Source organism: Gopherus flavomarginatus, chromosome 1 (assembly GCF_025201925.1).
Source record: "Gopherus flavomarginatus isolate rGopFla2 chromosome 1, rGopFla2.mat.asm, whole genome shotgun sequence".
Classification (NCBI taxonomy): Eukaryota; Metazoa; Chordata; order Testudines; family Testudinidae; genus Gopherus; species Gopherus flavomarginatus.
Window position 1 is genome coordinate 135,899,431 of NC_066617.1, and position 22,525 is coordinate 135,921,955.

Consider the following 22,525-nt stretch of genomic DNA (forward strand, 5'->3'; position numbering starts at 1 on the left):
AAGCAATATATAAGGTAGCTGTTACCTCTCTTTTTAGAGATGAGAAAAACCAAGGCTTAAAATGCTAGTCCAATGCCACACAGTCAGTCAATCAGTGGTGGGAGTACACCCCAAATATTTTGTCTCCGGTACCTACTCTTTAGCCATGAGACCATACCTTCTCTTTTAAAAAAAAGAGAGAGACAAGCCTATTAACAGAACACAATTAGAAATTTTCCAGGCCTATGCAAGTCTTCAGGGAATATTCCCTATAATTTACATCTGTACTGGAAAAGCATAAGTTATTGCATCATACTATTTTCCCACAATAATATTTCCAACCTATGAGCCCCTTCATATGCATTATCAAATGAAATGGACAAACACCTTTCTTGCAGAAACTACGTAAAGTTTATTCCAAAATAATCTTTCAAAAACAAAGCCTACCATCTTTGCAGGTCTTTCCATTCTCAAGGAGTTTCACACCAGTGGGACAAGCACACTGATAAGAAGGCTTGATAGGAGACATCAAACACAAGTGGGAGCAGCCACCATTATTACTTCCACATGGGTTTGTAGCTGTTGAATATAAATCACAGATTAATGTTTCTGATAATAAATGACCTCATCTCATGTGTCAGGAGGCATAAGCCTTTTTGAGTTGTAAGAGTTTGTGATAGGAAAGTGGATAAAGGAGGAAATAATAAACACAGAACAAGTAAAAGCTAATTCAAAGCATTAAGAGTGGATAATTATTGCTCCCAACTGCAAAGACATTGAATATTTCCTTCCTTGAAAATGTGGCATTTGGCTCTACATAGGATTCTTTGTTTCATCTGTGCTCTTATCAGTTTCACAAACAGCTCAGCAGCAAAAAAAAGCAGCATGTACAAAAATACAAAATGCAAGCAAGATAAATTCACTAAAAGGTTAAGACTACAGAGCTAGTCCTATTTAACACCATTAGCTGCATCAACAATAGTTTCCATTCAGGAACATGGACTTCTCAGGTAATGCTCAAGAGAGAGAAAAAATACAAGTCCCCTATTGTTTAAATCTCCAGCACATGGCCCCCTTAAAAATAAATAAATAAAAAGGAATGCTGCACAGCATCACTACAGCAGGCAAGAGGAGGAGGGGTGAGATGTTTTATTAAGGTTAAAGAATGTAAAGAATATTCAGTGTCCCTTTGGGTTTATTCCCAAATTCCCTTCTTTGGAAACTGTTGCATCAAAACAAATGAAGCTATCCGGCTCCCTCGCAATTTCCTCCTGTCCCCAAACAGAAAGGCAAAACAGACTTTTACAGATCAGTTCCAACCTGCAGCTAGAAAAGAAAGCAAGACTCCTTACCATTTGGCTGCCTCCGTTGGCTGAAAACATGGATATCCATGGGAGAGAAAATGTTGGAATGTATTTCACGCAGGTCCTCCCCAGAGTACTTGTTGCAGGCCAAGATAGAATGAGTGTTCCAGTCAGTCCAGTACAATGTGTCCCCAAACAATGTCAAAGCAAAAGGATGTGGAAGGGATCCTTTAACCACTGCTTGCCTAATAGGGTACGAGGAAGAAAATACATGCTCAAACATAATTAAAAGTACGCTTTTGTTCTGAATTTTATGTTTAAGTAGTGTAGTATTTATGAAAAGGTGTTACAGTGATAGCACTGCTGAACAAAGCCTTCTGTTTATTCATGGAACAGCGCATTAGCAACGGAGGGCAATTCACTTTCTATTGGCCAATCCGTTGATGCCAGAATGCCAACAGATGCTAGCTGTGAGGGGTATATAGCTCCACTAACAAAGCACTATAAAAGTGACAAGGAGTAGTTACCTTTTCAAAATGCTGCACAGAGTCATATTGAGATTACCAATTCATTTCACACATGCCCAACTACTGATAAATAATTCAAGTTACTTCCAACCTTGACACAAATTTAGAACTGAAAGGGTTTGTGATCCATTACCAAGCCTCTAGTCCACCATCTCTTCCAGCTTTACTATTTTTTTCAACCACTTGAAGAATAGATATAGTATCAAAAATTTAAATATTACCAAGTGTTTAAACACCAGAGTTCTTCTTATCATTCATTACACTAGATTGTTCTAATATTTATTAAAAGCAGGACCATTAAGAAACTCATTCATTGGCCACATTGCTATGATATCTCTACTCATCCCAGGTTCCCCTTTTATGTGATCCTTACCTATCCCTAAAATGCAATACAAACATTGTTGAAGGCAACATGTTCGAGTTTCTGCTATGTTGAAATCAGTCATTATGAATCTGGCCTCATGAGATTCAAACTGAGTAATTTGTGCGTGTGGTTGTTTGTTTTTTGTTTTGTTTTGTTTTAACAGCAGCTTGTTCTACTTCACCTCACACATATGAAACACTGTAGCTGACTTCCAAACATCCCTTTACCCATTGTTCTGTTCTGAAAGTTATTTTTTTTTTAATACCTCTATGTTTTTGCCATTCCTTGGAGTCACTACCTAGCTTCTGCTTAGAAAATAGATGAAGTAGGACTTAACAAAAATGTACATACATTTCCACTAGACATTCAGTTGCTGGCACAGGTCAAACTCAGTTTGGCAAACTGCATTTACTTAAGAGGACTACTAAAGTAAGGCAGACATTCTAAAAGATAGTTATTAAACATCACTTCCCATGAATTCTGAAGACACATACCTGACCAAAGATTAGGGCTTGAGGTATAGGCTCAGTTTCTTTAGGATCAGGATTTGTAAGATATACAATGAGCAGCCAGCCTCATTTCAAAGTCTTTTCTTGAGTGGAAAGGAGTTGCTGGTTGCATAACTTGTTGGAGAAATATCCATAGACTCCCTCAAACCAAGGAGTCAACAACTGAATGAGGGACAACAATACTCTAACTTTTCTGATCAGCATTAAAAGCATAGCAGCAGGACAGTACTGTAAAATATGAACATGTACTGGACCAGCGGCTCTTTGGATAAAGGACGTTGCAATTTCTAGTACTTTCACTCTAGCACATTTAATTATCAATGAACTGTCTTTTAAAAACTGCTACTCTTCAATTTGCTAGAAAAACAAGCTGATTCATTTAATGGTCATCTTTATGTTCCAACACCACACTAAATAAAATCTTTCCTTATATTTTGCAATAGGATCTCGGATATCAAATCATAACTGCTCTTTTACATGCCTCCATCTGAGTCAGACAGGTATATATTAGCACCTAATTAAAATGAGGAAACTCAAGTTCACACATTGTGAGAGACTATTATAATGTAGCTTTCAGCTAAAATCCAACATTTTGACAATGAAGCTTGACCTACTAGTACTCCCAGAATAATGGAGTTTTAAAAAATATATGCCAAATAGCCATTAAAAAGCTTTCAAGTTTGCATAATTAGTCACAGGTTATAACAACAGGACCAGATTTTGTCCAAGTCTTTTAATATATCACATAATAATTAAAAACAGCAGAATTCCAAGGTCTCACTGATTACCAACCCTCTCACTGCCCCGCCTCCCATCCCCTCTCCCCGTGCCCCCCCCCCCACATACCCCAGTGGTTGAATTTAAATAAAGTGCCCAGATTTTTAAACATCCTCCAGCCCCAAGAGCCCTCAAAGAGAACATGTCATTGAGAACAATGGAAGATGCTGGGTGCAGAGCACTTTTGAAAATTTAACCGTTAACATGCAGTGCATAAAATGAATTGTGATCCTTATCTAAGCCTCACCTTATATGGAAAGGTTCATAAAGAGTAGGAAGCTACTTCACTTGATTGTTCTATCAGTTATGTGGTTATACTTAAGTGTTTGTTATTTTTTCTGTAGATAAAAACACAGATCATGGTGAAAAAGTCTTTCAACCTAAGTACACAGGTACTGGTTTTCTGGTACTTCATTAAGCTAAGTATTAATATAACACTATGATCCAATTCATGTAGTTTTCTGGACTGTAATTAGGAGATGCGGTGATAGTTCATTCTGAGTCACCTAATCTAAATGGCATTTTATTCTAATATGGGCCATATTAGCAAGTTTGCTGATGAGTAGCTAGACAATTTGGATCAACAATGAAGTTGAGCTCCACTAAACAGACCTTGCCAGCCCTAGATTCTAATCAGTTGGAGTTTGTTGGGTTTTTTTTTTGGGGGGGGGGGTGTGGAAAGCGTGGGGTGGGGGGAGAGTGGAACCACAGAAAGCAGGAAAAGGAAGAGAAGTGAAATAAAACAAGCAATACTCCTTCTCTGGTTGCTATAATGCAATTTTGTTAAGTATGATCTGCATTAAAGGCTGCAAGGTTTTGGTGGGAGAAGGGGAAAAACTGGAAGGAAATAATTTTTACCTTGATTTACGAATTATGAAAGATTCCAGAGTGACAGTACTTGAGAGTGATGTTGTATATTTAACTACTGTTAACAGCAGTGCAAGTTTCCCACAACAGTCCTGGCAATGTGCTTAACCACTGACGCAAACGAATCCCACTTAAGGGTAAAAGGGGAATTGGGCCTCCAACTCTCTAGTGAGACTGCCAACAAGGGCACCAATTATGCCCTTGGTAGATGGTGTCTAACTGGATTGACAAGATCTGACAGCTGGCTGGTGGCAACTACTTTCAATCATTAAATTATCAGCCCATGCTCGATTTGAACAAGTGATGTGAAGGCAAGATACTGTATATCCTATTATCATTCTACCAAGCTATTCAGTTCCCTCAAAGGCTTACAGTTTAAGTGTCATAGTCAAATTACTACTTCTAATCACAGGTATGAACAGAAATAAGAGCAGGAGAGTTGGCGATAAGAGGGCAGTTTTATTAGCCCTGTAAACCTCATGGAAGTTTCTCAATCAACACAATCATCAGATAAAAATATTTAATGGCACTAAGAGAATAACTGGAGGTTCAGCCAAAATTAACATGAAAAATGTAACCACACAATTAAACTTCAAAAGCTGGAGGTAGTTTCAAGGTGGATTAATTAAAATCACCTATTTTAATCATGATTTAAAAATCAGCAAGCAGGAAACTCTGATCTGAATCACTGATTTGAAGCTTGCTTTGTATTTGTACTACTTAGTTATTTTCCTAAAGGTTAATTTTCATTGGTTGGTGATCATTAAAACATGATGATCCTCAACTAAATATAGCCATTACAGTAAATCTGGTCTCTCTTTTTTAACCAGAAGGTTCTACCACATCTATAGACATTTATTTAAAGTAATTAAATAGTCTAACTTACACATATTCAGATTCTTAATTTTTCCTAATTCTTAATGTTTACATTTTTATTTTGTCAGAAAATGGTGAGACGCATTTATTATTTACAATGTGATTTATTTTTTTTACTTATGATTTGTGACAAGCTCTATTTGGAGGGAAATTCAAACAATTAAAAATGCACAAAACCAGCATTTTAAAATTATTTTAATTGGGTAAATAAAGGAGGTTTACCAAAACATGTTTTGCTTTTAAAACCAATCAATGTATTGAGAAAGGAAGTAACATCTCTAGTTAAAGAACTGAACTGACTTTTCCTGGTCACCATTGTACTTCAAAATTTTAGAACTAGAACTTATCTTCTCAAACCTAGTTTTTATTCACAGATTGGAAGAGGAAATAAACTTCTCTGTTTTTTCCAACTCTCATTTGTTTCTTAATTTTGAATGGTCTAACCACTGCACTGAAATAGCTGAATAAGCAGCAATGAAGGAAATATTCTCTCTGAACCTGCAGAAGAGGCTGTTGCTACTAAAAGACATTTCAGCACTTCAACTAACTATGGTTCCAAGTGCTCAGCCAGTGACTTGGCAGCATATATGTACTACTAAATATTTTTTTAAATTTAAATTTTAAAATTACTGTAATAGATTATAGTAAGCTTAGGCCGTAACATAGGTTCTCCAATTTAATTGTAAATAGGTTTTTTTTTTTTTTTTAAAAAAAAAAAAAGCTTGTATTTAATTTAAAATGGTTAAAAGTCCAATTAAAAACTTTTTTTAATCACCTTTTTAATCCAGCCTGGGAAGCTTCCTTTAAAAACACTGACAAACCATATATACTGTTTTAGTGGTGGGAGAAGAGAAAGTGCACTTCTACCAAGGTGACTCTCTCTCGTGATATGTATCACTGTTTCCTGACTATACCCGGTTATATTATCACCATGGTAATCAGAGACTATAAAATTAAGAACAGATTTTGCCAAGACGATTGCTATTGCATGAAGAAAATGTAGTTCAAGTTAAATGTATTTGCATTTATACTATAGTTTAAGATGCCCATATAATACTTTGTAAGGAAGCAGGAAGAGAAAGGAGTAAAAAATTACTATATGTAGCTACCGAAATTTAAAACAAATTGGATAAATAAAAAAAGATTGATGGCCAAGCATTTATGTATTGTATATGAAGAGCAACCAAAAATCTTGCTCTGTTGTGGAATGATTTTTTTTTGTTTTGTTTTGTTTTAAGGACAACATATTGAGTACAAACATTTTTCCTACTGATGATAAAATAAATCCAGACTGTAAATGTGTAGGAAGAGGCTGGTTATACAACCTTTTTCTTGATAGGGTGGTATTTTCCTAAAATCCTGTACAACTTGCTGCCAACCCCCAAATCCAAGAACAAAACTACATGCATTCAATTTAAGATGAAAAACATTTACAGCCTTTCCCTTTTTTTTTTTTTAAATGCACAAACTAAAACAGAGAATGAAGATGGGATTTTTCCAAAACTTAAAAGGGCAAACAATTAGACTAAAGGATGCTGCATTATACTAAATCTAACACTGTGAATCATCCACACCTCCTTATTTTAATTAAGCTTTCATGCCTCAGTAAATTCATTATTTCCTCTTTACATTAGATGAGGAAACTCTACCTGAAAACTGTATTTCAATAAATTCAGAACAGATGGGGCGCTTTCAGCCATTGTATTTCTCTCAGCTGTTTATATTCCATCTCCACAGCACCAATAACTTTATTATTTTATCCATATTATATACAGAACTTACTAATATACACTAATGGCTTCCAGCATGGTACAATAGACACTGAAAAAAATTAAAAATTTTCAGTCAGCTAAAGCAACATTTTGTTTCAGTTCATCATTTCCACAATACAGAACATAAGGGGCTGTCTAGTAACACTACTGACAGAGTCAAAACTGTTCTGAGCTAAAATTATAGGTCTCAAAAACTGAACAATGGAACTGCAGACTGAGACAATAAGGGGATAACTTGCATGATGAAGCATCCAAAACTGAGGTACCCATGATCAATAATCTTTTTTAAAAATCTTGGTCAACATTTCTGTATCAGCAGACAAAGCACATGGACAGAAGGTAGTTGGGTCCACTAGTCATGGAGGGTCTTTATCCCTACAGTCTCTTCTCTTCATGTTCCATGTTGTAGGGGCCGATCTCAGAGGTACAGAGTAAGAATTTTTTCTATGTACATTTAATTCCATCTTTCAAATGAAGATTTTGTACATATTACCAGCTCCCAGCTGTTCCAGGATAGTAAAATATCATTGTTTTGTTTTTTGCAACTGAATTTCAAAAGCGAAAGGGAGGAAAAATGAAGCTATCCACACCACTGCCACATTCTAACAAAATAGCATATAGACACCCCATATTAAACAAGTAATCTTACAATACAATTTATGTGAGAAATAGTTCTTCATGCACAACACTTGACCTTTCGTCTGTCAACTGAGTGAAGAGGGTGCAATCTTCTGTCCAGATGGGTTGATCTGATGGTGTAGAAATCCCAATTGGATGCTTGAGCATTTCCACTGAACTGAACTGCCTTGCCAAACCCTTAATAACCTACCCAATTATCCAACAGTGGGCAAAATGGGCCAATTAAGTTGAACATTTTAGTTCGTTTACACCATACAGGGACATTCCACTTTTATCTGAGTATTCATTACCCACTCAAAGGATTCCACACCAGGAATTTAAGTAACAAGATTGATGACCTGCTAACTAGGAAATCATAGGTAATGATTTAAACAAAAAAAATCTCCACTATTTTAGCATAGCTACATTTCCTTAAAAACCTCTCAGCAGTATTCCAATTAAACCATGTACAAGCACACAAATGTGCGCACAGGGGAAAAAACCCTATCAGTTCAAAATGCTAACAGCAGTCTGCAATGTTTCGCTTCACTTGTTTCGTAGTGTGGATGTGGCACCTTCCTTTGTACCACAGGGCCTCCATAATCCCACATTGCCACAGTTTGGCTTTCCCACACCAACCCCTTTCAGGCAGGTCAGGCCTTGCCTGAAATAAGATAAGTTTCTTGGACAGCTAAGAGGCAAATTTGCCATATTACTCTAAAGTGACGGGTGGAATATTAGAGAAATAGAAATCCAATTTACAATCTGGAGGTAAAAGTTTTCAGATTAGTCATATAATCAAGAAGACAGTCTTTAAGGGTTACTACTGGCCCACATCTACATTTGCTGGTTATTAGCCTACTGAAGACTATTACATCTCTGATACTACATACTGGATCTGTTCGGAATAAATGCTCATGGGTTACATTTTTGTCACAGATTCCATTATTTTCGGGGGGGGGGGGTATCTCTACAAAAAAGTGTTTGTACAGGTATTTTACTATATCAGTGATAGATGGGAAGACGTCAAAATGTCATTATTTTCAGTACATGAAAAGAATAATAGAAAAAATAGAACAGCAACAGACTTGTATAATACAAGTTAAACTCTGTCTTGTAGAGACTATTTCTATCTGTCTACAGACCTAAAAAGAAGCTCTTTGTAAACTCAAAAGTTTGTCTCTCTCACCAACAGAAGTTGGTCCAATAGAAGTATTACCTCACCCATCTTGTCTCCCTAGTATCTGTCTACAAAGTAAATTAATTATACCATAATCTTTAAAAAATGTCAGTTATATATCCATGACTCTTGACATTTTTGGCTATTTGCTTGCAGGTGGGTGTCCTGTTAAACAGTTTAAATGAAAATCCCAGGCCCTGTCAAGCTAAATCCTATGACAGTGGTCCACAAATTATTGGGGAGGAATGTTCAGGGGGAGGGGGTGCGGGCATCACTTGGTAAGTTTTGGACCAGCCTTCCACAGGGAGCAGGCAGGAAGAGCCACACTTCCAGCCCCACTCTGCCCCCCAGAGCAGCTTCCCCATTTAATCCCACAGTCTTGCTCTGCCTCCGGCCCTGGGCCATCCCCCATGGGAGGTGAGAAGCATAGGAGTAGTTTGACCTCTATATTGGGTGGGCAGCTCCAGTCAGGCCTCCGAGGCCACATGTGGAGGGCCAAATTCAGTGCCTGTCCGTGCTTTGCAGTTTGGGGGAGGGGTGCAAACACGCCCCCCGTCCCTTCTATCCCCAACCTAAACCCATGGTGGGAAGAGAGTGCCATGCTTCCAACCCCACTCCACCCCCAACCCCGCTCTGGACCCAGATAAGGGCCAGCTCCCATGAGGTGGGGGGAGGTGGGGAAGGAGAACCAAACTTCCAGCCCCACTCTGCCCCCAGACCAGCTCCATCCCCAGACCAGCTCTGCCCACATTCCCTCTCAGACCAGCTCAGCCTCTATCCCCAGCTCCGCCTTTAACTCAAGTTCTGCTGCTTGGCTGTGCAATAATTGGGGGGGGGGGCACAGACAGATTCCATTGACTGGGGGGAGAGAAAGGTGTGACTGGAAGAGTTTGTGTACCATTGCTCTACAGAATATGGGAAGATAATAGTAGGGTTGCCAACATTCTAATGCCAGAACATCCTTGCCTTGCGCACTGCCCTGCCCCTTCCCCCAGACCCCACCCCTTGTTCACTCCATTCCCCCTCCTCCCATCGCTTGCTCTCCCCCACCCTGGCTCACATACTCATTTTCACTGCAAGGCTCAAACAGGCATATTTATTGTTTTGACAGATGTATTATACTAATTTCAAGTTTAATTTGTTACAGGATGCTAGAGCTGGCAGCAAAATAGTCAAAAAGGGTAATTTTTAAAAAACTGAAATTTAATGAAGGTTTTCATGATTGTTTCCCTCTCCTTTTCCCATTTTTCGTAACCAGCTCCATGTTTTTTGTTCACTAAAAAATTATTGTAATTTTACCTGTAGAATTAGGACCACACATTATCACAAGTGCAATGGAGCCATTAAAGGCCCACTTCTGAAGCCCAAACACAAATCCATAGAGCACAACTACAAAAATGCGCACCTGTCCAGACACCTATGTATATATAAATCTGTAGAAACTGACTCCCACACCTACAAGCAGATACATACATGTAGTCATGTGTACAAATCTAGCATGCACTAACACATACTCTTCCACATTATTTACTATTTCAATTGTTCAGTGCCTAGAGACCCCAACTAAGATCAGGGCTCCAGGGTGGAAGGAGCTGGACATACCCACATAAAAAGAGAGTCTGCAACCAAGGGTTTATAATGTAGCTAGACAAAGGTGGGGAGAATGTATGATACATTGTCTCTTCTGCAATTACTAGTCAACAACATTCACTTTCTAAGAAAACATTTCTTGTAGAGTGCCCTTCTCTTTTAAAAACTTATGAAATTAATACACACATTTTATGTCATCAATTTTTTTGTGCGCAAGCCAGCAAAAGCAAAGAGTTAGGCTGCAAATTTTATTCACACAGGTATACACATATGTGGCAATACACGCACCTCCCTACACAAAGACACAGCCTGTTACACACATACAATGCATGCATGCATACACTTGCGCAGAGACACCCAGCCGGAAAGGGAGGAGGGTGGTCTGGAGGGGGAAAGATGGGGGGGTGTGTGGAGGAGAGAGGATGGGGAGGGAAAGAGGCCAAGAGCAGGGCAGCGGTGAGAGGTGGTAGTGAAGGAGAAGGGGGGCAGGGGTATGTGGGATGGATGGGGATGCAGGGGGAGGCAGAAGGATACAGGTACATGAGGATGTGAGGGGCACAGGAGCATATAGGGACACAATGGGAGTGGCAGCAGTGTATGGGGGGTAAGACTGGGGGTGGCAGCTCTGGAAGGTGGAGAGGATGGCTGGGAGAGTGCTGTAAGGGATACAGGGCTGGGATGGGACAGTGAAGGATGGAGGTGCGGAGGGGTCAGGACAGGGAAGGATGCAATGACAGGGGATGGGGTGGGGGAAGGTTGGGATGGGGAGGGATGCAGTGAGTGGGATGGAGGTGAAGCCCCATACCCAGCACTCAGAGATGGGGATACATATCTTAAACTTCTGGTTGCTGGCAACAGAGAGCAGTTTGCCGCAAGGCACACAGTGCAGCTTGAGCCCAGCCACGGAGGAGTGTGAGGTGGAGAAGAGGGCCAGCAGCAGTGGGAGAGGCACATGTCACGACCCCTCAACAGCTGCCTGCTAGGCGTGCTAGTTTATCCCCTGCCCTGCCCAATGGGAGCTGCACCTGCAGGCGGGGCATCACACGCACTCCTCTGGCCGGCCGCCCTATAGGTTAGGAACCGGACATGCCAGCTGCTTCCCAGGATCTGCGCGGCATGGATGCTAGCAGGGAGCTGCATGGCACCACCAACCAGACAGTCAACGGCCTAGTCAGCAGTGCTGACTGGAACCTCCAGGATCCCTTTTTGACCGGGTGTTCCGTTTGAAAACGGGACACCTGGTCACTCTAGCTAATAGAGAGCAAGGCACTCAGTAACAACACAGTGGTAACACCAAAAACCAGCCCAGTATACCCTAATTCCTCAAGGGATCATGTGGTTCCTTCTTCTGCAAAGGTAACAAACACTTTTTAAAAATAATTTAGAAAGTTAAAGGTGTTTTGCAGAAGTCTTCCCCAATACAGCTCAAGCACAGTTCTAATTACCTGACAAAGAGGGAAAGCAAAGGTTATTCTGGGGATATAAAAAATAAATATGCAGAATTTCCATTACTTTTGCCTGTTTTTAAAACTGCATCTGCTATGTGATACTTCCTTAAAGTCTCCATGGTAAAAAGAGTCTTAATATTTTGAATATGCAGTATCTTAAGTTTATTATGTATTTAAAAAATGTATAATTTTGTAGCTGACCTGGAATCAGGACATGAAAGTCTTACCCTTGGAAACCAAAGGTGAAATAGTGGTTGAAAGTGAAATGATTCTGCTGGTCTCATTTCAGTGCACATCATAAAATTGCCTCAAAGTTCAGTTTGAGTCAAAGGACTCTGCTAAAGAGGAATCTGGGATGAAAATAGCACTGGATGTTGTGCTCAGGAACGAGGGATGCTGAAAGAACTACAGCTAGAAGCAGCTATCATAGTGGAAGTCCCATGTGTTTAACTCCATTTTGTTTTGCTATTTCCTCACTTTTAGGAGTACTAAATATTTTAATACAAGAGATATTTTAATCATGTATATTCATTTATAAGTCACTAAGGTTAGAGTTTCTGCTATATTTTTACAAACTTTCATTTGAGGCACTGAAAGGTCTATTCTTCTTGCATAATTACTCTTTAAAAAGCTCATTAAGCTTGTTCTAAGGAAAAATATTATGGATACAATTCAGCAGTGTTTTAAAAAAACTTAATGGGACTTCTTAAAAAAAGCATTCCACAAGAAAATAGCAATATTTTTAAAATTAGATTTTTTTTTAGATTCAAATAAAATTAGACTGATTACAATTCCGTATTCTTTATTTGTATGGTTTTACTTTAAAACCACTGCAGTAACCACTGTTTCTTTCTAAATATTCTTTATAAATGTATTATTCTTTGTAAATATTATTTTCTAACAATGTTATCCAAATTTGCATTCCTGAGCTACTGGTACACCGCTTAGGTGGATGAAAGCACTGTCCGTTCAGCCTGGTGCCTGACAATGCACAAAGGCCACAAAAATATGCTCCCTGTTGTGATTTACTGCTTAACTAGAATCATTAGCATGTAAATGTTCACAAGTCCAGACATTTGGAAATTACATCTCTGCTGCAACTTTCTGAAATAAAGTGCCATGGGTACTTCTAGCAAGAGTTGGGGAATTAACTCCAATTCATGCCCACCTACCCCCTCCCCTACAATTTCAATTAGCCATGGTATTCTTCCCTTCCTCTTCTGAGTTGTCATGCAGTGTTAACACAGCTATTGACTTTTCACCCCAGAGATGGCTCCATTTCGGTGGCTGACTTTTTCTTTTTTTTAGGTTTTTAAAGATATATATATATATATATATATATATATATATATATATACACACACACACACACACACACACACACACACCCCTATGTGATACAGCACATAATTATATTGTATACATAAACTATATATACACAAGGATAAAAGGTTCTATTGTAAATTTAAAACTTCATATTTTTAACTTCTCATCAAATCCACAGCAACTAATCATCTGACAGACACACAATTTCATGCTTGAAAGCAGACCCACAATGCTCAAATTCAAAATTAGAAACCCGGGAAACACTTGAAAGGCAGTGAATGTCTGACAGTTGCTGAAACTATGTTTTCTTACAATGGCCTCTAAACCCATCTCATTAGCACAAACGCGTCCTGAGGGACCATGTAAGTGCATTTCCCTTCAGCCAATAATGTGTTAATTTATTAATTAGAACTGCTGCTGCAGGGTAAAACAAGACAAAATTAATTCAAGAGCTGCCTTAGCAGGCCAACCTATCTCTGTACTCTACTCACAGGAGAGCTGTCTGCAATTCAGTTTTGTTTAATTAGTCCCTCAAAAAGCAACTGGTTCACTCTGATAAGGAGGGTAAGAGCCTCAAAAAAACAAAAACATGCCTTCCATAGGCCAATTTCATTTTTAAACTATTATTTTTCCAGTGTGAGAAACTGCTGTTTTAAGAAGACTGTACATTTCTCTCTCTCGCTTGCAAACCAAGGACACTGAACGGACACTGAACAGTAACTTCTGCACTACGAGCCTTAATTCTAACAAACCTATCAGTGAAGCAGTCAGGCCAATAATCCCAGGGGCCAGACGACAGCTATATATGACGACTTGAAATTTGCTGTTTGGGTTTTCTTACAAATTTAATCTCATATCACAAATCCAGTGGGTGAGTTTTACTATTTGGATAAATGGAAGAGAAGTAATATTGCTAACGTTGTCACAGAGCCTAATAATCACTTTTTATTCAGAAGCTTGCAGAGTTTAGAGGGAGCTCCTCTATCCCTCTTTCTAGTAAGCAATAAAACTATGAATCTGTTGGTTTCTTGCCTTTTCCTCTCCAATCCTCACTTCTCCCTATCCCCGAAGGAGGAGCCAAGAAAATAAGATGTCATGGATGCACCATACTATTTATCGTCTTTCATTGCTGACAAGCACAGTAGCCAGTTTAATTTAAATCCATGTATTCTGATAGCTATCTAGTGCAAGAAACAGACACAGTAGTTAGACTAGAAGAATAAAAACAAAACTGCATATTTCCTATAATTTCTGGTATGTTCAACACCACCAAGATTTTTCTCTCTTTCACATATTACTACATACTTCTGGCATCACTGTTGGCGCACAGGGCAGAAACTCATCTACTTTATTCCTCTCTGCCATTTGCTGTTGCTTCCATCTACTCCTGGTTCTTCTTAAGGTTTCTCTTCAGCTCCCTCATTTTTTCACAGCAGTTGGTTTCCACATGGAAGTCTATGCACTGGCATCCAGAGCAAATGCCCCAAATATATCCAGCACTTCCTTCCAATTTCAGTGGATATGAGCTGCTGGTTGGTGATTTCTCAGATCTCTTCATTAGCAATTAAATCTTTCCATCTAATGCCCAGAATCTTTTGTAGACACATTTTCAACAGTGTCTAGTTTTCTGACTAACATTTTGATAAATCTCCAGCATTTGTGGCCATATGTTAATCCTGAGATTATGTCTGGGTTGAAAATTCTAAAGTTTTTTTCTGATGCTGTATATGTTTGATTGCCATATGCTGTGAGTTTAATGAATGCTGTGGATGCCCTTCCTTCCCTTGATGTCACTTCCTTCTTGAGGTCTTCGCTAGCTAGTATAGTCCTGCCCAGGTGGATGAACTGTTCAACTTTCTTGATATTTTTGCCTTCTAATGTGATGTTGCTGCTTGATCTCTGGGTTTTGAGGACATGTGTCATAGCATTACTAATTCTGAGCCCTGTTTGCATGCTCTTTTTCCAGATTATCTTTGTAGCTTGTTTGAGGGCATCACTCAACAGCGCAATATCATCTGCCAAGTCTAGATCTTCAAGGCATTTGCCACATACTCATGATTTACCAGTGTTTATGTTGCTAATATATTCCTTCATTATCCGATGTATGGCAATGCTAACCAGAAGATCAACCAGAACTGTGTTTCATGATGGTGTCCACTTCGAACCACTGTGCTGCCTGGTTGTTCACTCTTTTAGAGTGCTTCACCTCTCTATACATAATTGTAATATTGGCAACTTTAGATGGGATTCCATAGAACTGAAGAATATTCCACAATATATGTCTATGCAAGCTGTCAAATTCCTTTTGAAAAATCAAATAAATTGATTTTCTATATATGTAATGCACACACACAGTATATTAATTTGAGCTGTGTCTGAACCTCTAATACTTGGAGCTTTATCTATCAGAGACGCTGGCTTTTCACATCCAATTTAGATTATATCGCTTTCTAAATTCATGCCAAACCAAACCTCCATTTCCTTTAGCTTGTTTGAAACTCTTTTCTGGATTAATAGTATTTGGTATTGTTACTAAACTCTCTCTCCTATGAAGTTTTATATTTGATCCGCCTGTCTTGGTAGATTCTTTGCTACAACACATTTATTTGCTATTAACTTTGTCTTCTTCCTTATATTATGCAAGACTAGAAAGGCTAGAGGCAGATCTTTTGTACTCTCATCTGCCTCCTTTGCAAAACTGACCAAATCTAAACAGATTTAGGACATTATCTTTGCCAAACTACACAATTTTTTGTAAAGCCTGTTGCTTCTGTTTATTGCTTCAATGGCTCTATAGCTTCCACATGAGCAAATGTTTTTCCCTATGCAATATCTGCGTCCTAAAAGTAGTAAAGCAACTAGCAGCATTTTCTAGAGATCACAGGTTCTAATTCAAGGAGGAAAAAATTAGACTATTAAAAATTATATACGAAATATATTGTGTGTGATGGCTAGTTAAGGATCTAACACTGAGGTCATTTCTACTAAAGTGTCTGACTCCTGGTTACACAGCAATTAGTTACATGTTATACAAGTTCCATTTTTTAAAGGGCCATCTCCTTCATCTCTACACCCCTTCATATTATACTATGAGTCCTCACTAACAACAGTAATTTAGAAATAAGCTAACATTTATTTTAAAGTAAATAATACACCGTCACAGAGTGATGCTGTCCTTGCCCTCCCATTCTTCTACTCTCTACTTTTGCAATGTCTTGGTATGTTTTGTATGTGCATGGATTTTAAAAGGTGGCCTACAAAAGAGGAAAAATTTGGATTTGTGCCCTTTTTTAGGTCTGTGTGCATTTAAATAAGGCCTCAACTCTGTTTACTTTCCAAAGTTGTTTTTTCATTTTATTTCCTGCCCCGCCCTTTTTTTTTTTTTTTTTTTTAACATTACATATTCAGATCTTGACTGAGGAAACTAAGAAAATGAGCCAAGCCACTGAAAACTGAACAAACGAATGGTATGTGAACACTAGGAAAAAGGTGTGTTTTTAAAAACATGACTAATAACATTAAAAAAAAAACCACTAATGTAGACAGGCCAAACTGTGGTTTTAACACATTAGTTGGTCAAGATTAACTCTGGGAAGGAAAGTAAGTAAGGAAAACCTTGACCAGTTAACACATTGGAACTACAATGTACTGCATCTATATTATGATTTTTAAATGCGTTAGCTAGTGTACACAAAGGCCTAGGAGGTAAAGACAGAGAAAAAATAAATTAGAAAGAGCTGCTTTGCTACTTGAATAAATCTTCCTCTTTTTTCATGATGAACGGGAATTGTAAAAAACGCAGCACAGAAGACACAGATGCTGACTATATTCTAAATGTTTATGGCTCCCTTACGTGCCCAGGGAAAACCAGGTGCTACAGAAAGGTGTACGCTTGTGACTGCTTAAGGCAGGTTATAAGCACCTGGTTCAGAAAGAGGTTTGTTTGTTTTTTATTTTTCTTCAAATAAATACTAATTTTCTCCTAATTCCAACTATCGTTTTAAGGTTAGCCAAAGGCAAATAAGGGGATCAGCTCACTTACAATCTGAAGTTCACATGTGTTGCTGCACTGTAAACCATTAAGAAGAGAGATGCTGAAAACAAGCCTGCAGCAAAGAAATATTAAAAATGCAAAAGTGCCTGCAGGAACAGTGAGGTATCGGTAAAAGCAGCGAAGAATCCTGTGGCACCTTATAGACTAACAGATGTTTTGGAGCATGAGCTTTCGTGGGTGAATACCCACTTCTTCAGATGCATGTGGTGGAAATTTCCAGGGGCAGTATATATATGCTAGCAAGCAAGTTAGAGATAACAAGGTCAGTTCAATCAGGGAGGATGAGGCCCTGTTCTAGCAGTTGAGGTGTGAAAACCAAGAGAGGAGAAACTGGTTCTGTAGTTGGCAAGCCATTCACAGTCTTTGTTCAATCCTGAGCTGATGGTGTCAAATTTGCAGATGAACTGAAGCTCAGCAGTTTCTCTTTGAAGTCTGGTCCTGAAGTTTTTTTGCTGCAGGATGGCCACCTTAAGGTCTGCAATAGTGTGGCCAGGGAGGTTGAAGTGCTCCCCTACAGGTTTTTGTATATTGCCATTCCTAATGTCTGATTTGTGTCCATTTATCCTTTTCTGTAGAGACTGTCCAGTTTGGCCAATGTACATAGCAGAGGGGCATTGCTGGCATATGATGGCGTATATTACATTGGTGGATGTGCAGGTGAATGAACCAGTGTCTTCTGACAATTATACAAACCTTGGTCATTTAAAAATTGGATAAGAAATCCACCTTTGGCATGCAGTTTGACAGGGGCAAGCTGTCATTTTGTGCCCTTCATGTGGTCAGTTTCAGTCAAGATGAAGATTTTTAAGCACCTGTTACTTAACTGGATTTAATAGCTCTCCTTTTTCATTAGAAGAGAGCTTTAACGCCAATTCTTCTTAGCCTCAATTAGACTCCAACTGGAATATCCTCTGTTCCCTTCTTCGTTAATCAGATTTATATAAGACAGAAAATGATATATCACAGACCCAAATAATTTTATACATCAGTTATTTTTCATTTTAAGGCATTTTACCTGATTATGTCATTTCTGCCCCTTTGCCCACCACTTTGGAGACACTGGGCGGTCATGTATTCTGAGAGGCAGCAGTATCATCAGCTTCCAATTATTTTTTTGGCTCTACTTAAGTTCTCTTTTTTCCAGGCAACAATTTCAGAGCCATTTCAAAATCCACTTAAACTACAAACCTCATACCCATCCTGGAATTATCTATAGTAGTTAAATTATTTATAATAATTGAAAAAAATATTACACCCAGCTGTTGTGATCCCTCAGACAAATGCTAATACAAAAATTCTGGATGAAAACACTGAAACAAAGTTTTGTGTCTGTTAAGAGGCAGACTTCAGGATATATGCGGCATAAGCCGCCAAGCCAGCCATGTTGTGGTTTTATCCTCTGCTTTATAGCAGGAAACCATGGATTACAAATAAATACCATATTAAGACAGTGGATGTGTTTTATAAATGCTGCCTCTGTACCTAGCCACAAATTAAAATGAAAGGCCTAGATAGCAGATACCGAGGCTCTTGAAAGAGCCCAATTATTTGACCATGAATCTATGCTGACACAAGAACAATTGCTAAGTCACTGGGAGTCTGAGGAGAGAGAGTAACAAAGACCACCTTACTGATAAATAAACCAATTAAAAGCTATCACAGAAGATTGCAAAAGAAAACGCCAAGACTCAATGTTGGACAATATGAAATATTTCCGTATACCATCTCAGAAATAAGCTACATGGGATACCCTCCATGAAAACGTATTAGTGCACAGACCGTCTCATTTGGTAAAGAAAAGCAACATCCTGCAAGCAAGATAAGAGTGCATTCAGGTAGTACCAAGAAGGCCTCTACTTGAAAGGTAGCCCTGAACGTACCAGACACAGCTAAATCTATAACCCCCTTAACAACATTGTTGGAGTAACACAATCAATTTAGCGCTCACACATACATCTCTGAAAATGCTCTATCCTCCTCTTGTCATAAACAACACCTTATCTGACTGAAAGAGAAGAAAAGACAGATATATTTTTCCCCATGTTGTTTATTTTCTGCATTCGACGGGCCTCTACTTAGAGACACAACCAGAAGGGCTATACATGTTTGTTTTTAGAAAAATGCAAGTTGAGATTCTGCCACATTTACCTGATGCAAGGACCTGGGGCTATCAGAGAAAGACCAAATAGTGTGAGGCTTGCAATAAAATTGCAGGAGCTGACAGTACGGTCATTAAGAAATAATTCTGACAGCAAGCAGGGACAGAAAATCCATTTTAAAAAAACCAGGGAACTGTTACTGTAAAGCCACATAAATTAACAGGGGGCCCTTTAAGGATCATTTCTTAAAAAAGCTACAAAAGCCTTTCTTCTGAATACAACGGATTAAGGATCATCTGCCAGTTTGAGTATCCATTCAAACCCCACCTATAGTTTGTTTTTATTTTACTATCAGTTTGTTTGGAGCTTCACGAGTGCTAACATGGCAGTTTGACCGGTCAGAATCAGCCGCTATAGAGCTTATGTATTTATTAAACAGACTCTATTAAAAAACCATTGGATTTGTATATAAGTCACAGTAAAATTTCTTACCGATGAGTTCCATCCAAGTTTGATTTGTGGATGAAGTTCAGTTTAGCATCTGCCCAATAAAGCTTCCATTCCTCATAATCCAAAGTCAATCCATTTGGCCAGTAAATGTCTGTGTTTATTATAACGGAGCGGCTTGAACCATCCATCCCAGCACGTTCTATCTTTGGCACTTCTCCCCAATCTGTCCAATACATGAACCTATAATTTTTTTTTTTAAAAAAAAGAGAAGGATACAGATTATGTTCAAATCTACACTCGAATCACCGGAGTTATATTCCAGTCAAGACGAAGGCTTCGCTGGTATTTTTCTGGAAGAGATGGAGTTCTCTTTCTCTGAGGCTATATTCTACAGGGCAATGTATCTACCTTCTATGAAAAAGAACAAGCATATCTAGGTTTTGCTTCTGTTTTTAACTAAAATCTCTCAAACATCATTCAGTCGTGTAATTTGATACTACTCTTTTCAGGGTCTATTCCCTCAGACTGCATGAGACATTTGGAGAAATTCTACACACATTGCCAATAACCTATCAGCATCAAAATTAATCAGGGAAATTAGACAGAATGTGCGCTGTCACAAAATATGGATCACAGGAGAAGAGTTTGTGTTAGTGCAGGGATTGTGGGGGACAGTAATTGTATGCAGTGGCAGAAAAATAGATATAATGAATGGTTGTTTTCTTTGGAGTTTTTGTTTGTTTTTTGTGCTGGGAGAGTACTTCTGGCAGGGACACTGCTTTTGTGAAAGAATGGATTTAGAGAGAGACAACCAGCTGACATGTTTTTAAACACAATCTGCCCTGTCTACACACTGAAGGGATAGTCTAGGCTGGGAAACTGTTTTAACACACATTAACACGTTAATGACTACATTTTTAAAAACACTACTTACGAAATCGTGTAAATTAGCGGTTCTCAAACTTTTGTACCGGTGACTCCTTTCACACAGCAAGCCTCTGGATGCAACCCGCCCCCTTATAAATTTAAAGCACATTTTTATATATTTAACACCATTATAAAAGCTGGAGGCAAAGCAGGGTTTGGGGTGGAAGCAGACAGCTTGCGACTCCCCAGGTAATAACTGTGCGACCCCCAAGAGGTCCCAACCCTCACTTTGAGAACCCTGGTGTAAACAAAGACATGTAAAAGTATGTTACCTGGTCATAGTTAACCCTAAGAGGAAACATATGGAAGTTAGATATGGGAAAGAGTATAATCAGAAAATTCTGCTCTTTTACTGATGGTAGGAGGAACTAACTCCTCTTCTGGATTGAAAAAAGGATTTAGAAACAAACACTATTTTGCACCTGAAGGAACAACATATGGGGCAAGAATTTAAAGCAGGTGGATAAGAAAGCCAGGCAAAACATTGCGTCAACAAGAGAAAACTGCAGCTCTTGGACACTTGTAGCACCCAGAGGCTGTATGGTACCCACATGCGAGAACAGGACCTGGCCACCATGCTTTAAACAAAAACAGACATGCAACACATTTAAGAAACATTTGCAGATGAAGTTATTCTTGGCAAAGTTTGTTTTATTTATTTATTTCTATAAAGAGTCAGGAAATTCCAAGTCATACTTTCCCTTAATCTCTGTTTACACACTCAAATGAGTGTTTAATACAATGCTATATCTGCAGACAGACATGCACCACCAGCAATACAAATATTGCCCAATTCAGTATTAAGTGACTCACTCTTTATAAAAGGATTTTTCTACCTTAAAAACTCACACACTACATGGGGTGTTTAGAGAAAATGCAGAAATTTCTCTAGACATGATTGAACACCATGAGGGAATGAGTTATCTGTCAAGAAAATAAATCTAGTCTTTAGGACAAAATTGCTAAATTGAACCTTTGGCAGGTTATCTGGTCAAACTGCATAGTAAGGTGCAATTAGAAACTTGAAAAAGAAACTCAAGCAGTACTTCTACAAAGAGAAAAAGTTGATTTAATAGTTTTTAAAGAAACAACCCCTCCCCCTCCCGCAGCTGAATCAAATATTTTCCAAAGGTTAATAGGTTCCAAGGCATTGACCACCCTGCCTGACCAATCCCTCAGGCTGAAACAGATAGCTCATTAGTTGCTATAACAGGCTCATTTCTTTCTCCCTCTCTCTCATCTTTTAAACAAAATGTAATTATTCAAGCAAAACTAGGTAAGGAAAGCTCAGTGACAAAAGGAAAGTCCTCCAAGACTTCATGAACAGGCCCATTTCATTTGTCAGAATATATACATACCCAAGCACGCACAAATTCAGAAGAAGATTTTAGACCATTTCAAACCAATTCCCTTGACCTTTGTTCAGTTTCTCCAATAGCTTTTTTACCGTCATCTGTTTTTCTTCTTCTCTATGGTTGGAAGCCTGCAGGTTTTAGACCCAGTTAAACTCTGTGGAGCCAGCAAATCCAGCACACCAGATGATGATACAGAAAGAACACATGTAAGTGCTGTGCTTCATCTGGGAAAATTAAGAGACTTATCTTCACTAAAGAGTTAGGCTATGTCCACACTATCTGCCAGATCGGCGAGTAGCGATCGATCTATCGGGGATCGATTTATCGCGTCTCATCTAGATGCGATAAATCGATCCCTGCCGTGCTTATCGACTCCAGAATTCCATCAGGGCGAGAGGTGGAAGCGGAGTCGATGGGGGAGCCGGGGCCGTCGATCCCGCGCCGTGAGGACAGGAGGTAAGTTGAAATAAGATACGTCGACTTCAGCTATGCTATTCGCATAG

At 38.8% G+C, this 22,525-nt stretch overlaps 1 protein-coding gene across 3 annotated transcripts in view; it reads right to left on the reverse strand.

Moving 5' to 3' along the window:
• Positions 1–22,525, reverse strand: part of LRP6 (LDL receptor related protein 6) — a 186,735-nt gene that overhangs the window by 88,866 nt on the left and 75,344 nt on the right. For all 3 annotated transcript variants that reach the window (XM_050965140.1, XM_050965130.1, XM_050965148.1), the window contains 3 exons: positions 19,783–19,980; positions 1,332–1,528; positions 427–558 (listed from right to left, as the gene is read on the reverse strand). In XM_050965140.1, the coding sequence (XP_050821097.1) occupies positions 427–558; positions 1,332–1,528; positions 19,783–19,976 (523 nt within the window). In that variant the 5' untranslated portion in view covers positions 19,977–19,980. The remainder of the gene's footprint in view (positions 1–426; positions 559–1,331; positions 1,529–19,782; positions 19,981–22,525) is intronic.